At 42.3% G+C, this 2,939-nt stretch overlaps 1 protein-coding gene across 1 annotated transcript; it reads right to left on the bottom strand.

The window, feature by feature from the left end:
- Window positions 1-273: 273 nt before the first annotated feature.
- On the bottom strand, window positions 274-2,066 carry KAN2 (Homeodomain-like superfamily protein). Its single transcript, XM_089991153.1, has 4 exons — window positions 1,511-2,066; window positions 1,170-1,246; window positions 407-452; window positions 274-290 (listed from the first exon to the last, which is right to left on the bottom strand). Exons 1-4 carry the CDS (start codon window positions 2,064-2,066, stop codon window positions 274-276), a joined length of 696 nt encoding a protein of 231 aa, XP_089847279.1.
- Window positions 2,067-2,939: the final 873 nt, after the last annotated feature.

Here is a 2,939-nt window from a genome sequence, read left to right as displayed (position 1 = left end):
AGAACCGTTATATAAACATGGAGTTCCTTCTTTCTCTTGTATTCTACAAGATATGTTTTGTATAGTTTTTGAAGTAAAAGATTACATAGACAAAAGCAGTTTCACCTAGAAGAATTGCTCCATAAACTCTGGTGCATAAGTTGGGGATCTCGAGCTGTGCTAGAACATGTGTAATCGGCTGCTGATGCAGCGTCTCCCCGTGAAAACTCATCACAAATTTCACCACCATGGCCTGTTTCAAATCCTTCCTGCTGCCCTGTACCAAGACAGAGACTACCCATCGTTCCTTTCTCGTGCCATGTTTACCATAATGGACAGGAAACAACCCCAAAAGGCAAAAGATGACAAAAATAAAAGGAAAAAACTAAAAAAGAGTCTTTATGTGAAAGAAGGCACAAAGTCTCACCTGACGATACTGCAGGCTTGTCAGTAGTCTTCACTGTTCTATACATCTGTAACAAAAAAAAACAATAATAATGTTCATTAGGAAATATTTAATATTTATCATATCAAATATTGCTTCAAGTTATTCCTTAAAAAAAAATACTGCTTCAAGTTACAAATTCTATTTAGAAACATCCAGAAAAAAGGAAATATAAAAACTTGGCTTGGCTTGGTTCAGTTCAGTTAACCATGGGTTTACGTCAGGTCATAACAGAAAGTAAAACATCATTGTGTAATGATGACCAACTTTTTCTTTCCAAAAGCAAACAAAGAAATTTCTGGTCCTTTCTAATCATCTCTTCATTATATTTTTATGATTGGAAACTGATGCTTCTCCTAGAAAACCGTTCACATTTGGACTTCTCAGACTCAGTCTCAGTTTTTTTAGATCAGACTCATCTCAGCTTCTGCTTCCCAACCTCTTTCTTTTGTGGGTTCTTTTCCATTTTCCTAAATCTCGAGTCCTGTGTGAAGACAAACATCTCTATCCTTCTGGGTGGGTTTGAGATTCAGAAGCAAATAATGCCCAAATCTTCCTCTTGGTGGTTTTAGAGTTTAGACTTTGTTGTTTATGGGAACCAAATCATCTATAGGAGGACTCTTTTAAAGTTTATAATATATGTTGTTCAACTGAAAAGTGGAGAATAATAATGAGTTTTTCATGGTGGTGCAGCTATAACCATACTATGAGGCCAAAAACCAACCGAACAAAAGATAGAAATTACCTGCAGATGGCTTTTTACATGTGCTAGAGTGAGATCCTTCACATCCATGAGCTCAAGAACAGACTTTGGTGTTGCCCCTTTAGAAAAAAGAGAGGAAAAATAAAAGAAAAAAGAATGAATAAACCATTTTGATATCCCACTCGTTCTAGATAAGAAAACCCAGAAACCATAACAACAACGGTTCCTAATTACTATAACGCCTATCTTCTGTGTGGAAATGATAACCGTTGGTTTTGCCACCAATTGCATCCACGGCTGTTGGATCAGCTTGATAAAATAGCAACACAGACCACCAACACAGCAGATCAATATCCCACATGGGAGGGAAGACAGCGGCTTACTCTCATGGCCTCCCAGGAGCTCCACGGCATGGACAAACCGGGCGTGGAGCGAGCTCGTCCACCGCATCCGCGGCGCCCGAAGGCTACGCTTCACCGGAAACCTAGCCACGAACCTCGATCTGAACGTTCCGCTTGCCAGAGACGGAGAAGAGGCCGACGACGAATCCGGCAGGATGTTGGTATTGAAGCTCTCGGAGGGAAGGAAGGGGAAGCGAGTGGACTGGTAGATTGGGACACCTCTTATAGGCCTGAATCCGTAGTCGTGAGCGTAGTGGTGGTGGTGGTGGCCCGTGCAGTGATAGGCCTTGGATTCCATGGGATCATGGAACACTCTAGGCAGAACTGCGCCGGATTCGGGCGGTGTGGGGCCCGCGAGGGAGAGGTCGAAGAAGGCTTCTGGTTTGATGGGGTTGAGGCGATTGGGGTCGAGAGGATGGTGGCGCCAGAAGCCCATCTGGGGCTCTGGTTGTGAGTCGGTCCTCCATGTGGGAGTGGGTTTGGGATCAGGCGGGCTAATCTGGAGGGATAAATCGGGTGGCGGGTGGGAGAGCTCCATTGGAGAGAGGTGGGGAGATGGCACCCACTGCGGTATTCTTCTGATTGTTGGTAAGCTCCCCGGAGAGATTTCCGGCAATGGGTTGATGGCGTGAGTTATTTTTTTTTTCAGATGGCCTTTTCATACACTCAGATGAGAGAGAGGGTGATTTTTGAGCTCTCCTTGAGAGAGCAGCTTGGCGTGATAGTATATAGAAGAAAATGACACTTACGGTGGCTACAGCTGAGAGATGTAGAAAGCTCTCTCTCTCTCTCTCTCTCTCTCTCTCTCTCTCTCTCTCTCTCTCTCTCTCTCTCCGAGGCAGAGAGAAAAATAGAAAAAGAGGGCAATCGAGGAGAACATGAATTCATGGTGATGGAAAAATGTGGGCCTGGTATGTGTACGTACCTGTGGTTGTACACAGATAATAAAAAGAAAAAGAAGTTTACTCTCTCTCTCTCTCTCTCTCTCTCAGACACAATGGGAAATGGTCTTTGCAAGTTTGATTCAACCACTGTTGAGCACTCAAACATAAGACACTTTTTTCGTAGGAAAAGATTTTACCAAAATTGAACCCCATCTTGGATAAATAGAATTTTGCTGTCCCTTCGATTTTTCATGTGGTAAAATGACTGGAAATTTTGCTGCTTTCACTGTGTTTATGTTCTCTTCTTTTTCTTATCCCATGGGTTGGTTTATGGATAATTAAAATCGGGGAATGTGGCGGGGTCTTAACTATAGGTGGTGAAAGCCTGATTCTCTTGTTTCAGAAAAACAGATTATATTTACCTCCCTATCCACATTGATTTTCCTTAATATGACCTTATTATCATGATCATCCTAAATGAATTATTATTATTATTAGGGTAATTTTCTAATAACCAACAAAGTTTT

The sequence above is a fragment of the Nuphar pumila genome, chromosome 16 (assembly GCF_984573655.1).
Source record: "Nuphar pumila chromosome 16, dmNupPumi1.hap1.1, whole genome shotgun sequence".
NCBI classification, from domain to species: domain Eukaryota; kingdom Viridiplantae; phylum Streptophyta; class Magnoliopsida; order Nymphaeales; family Nymphaeaceae; genus Nuphar; species Nuphar pumila.
Note: the sequence above shows the minus strand (reverse complement) of the source record. Positions and strands in the feature narration are given on the sequence as shown.

What these genes read in the sequence shown, in the direction of transcription:
- KAN2 (XM_089991153.1), bottom strand. Translation starts at nt 2,066, where the DNA reads ATGGAGCTCTCCCACCCGCCACCCGATTTATCCCTCCAGATTAGCCCG. An exon ending in GCTCCTGGGAGGCCATGAGA is followed by an intron (nt 1,247 to 1,510) that starts GTAAGCCGCTGT and finishes TTTTTTCTAAAG; the next exon opens with GGGCAACACCAAAGTCTGTT. An exon ending in ATGTAAAAAGCCATCTGCAG is followed by an intron (nt 453 to 1,169) that starts GTAATTTCTATC and finishes TTTTTGTTACAG; the next exon opens with ATGTATAGAACAGTGAAGAC.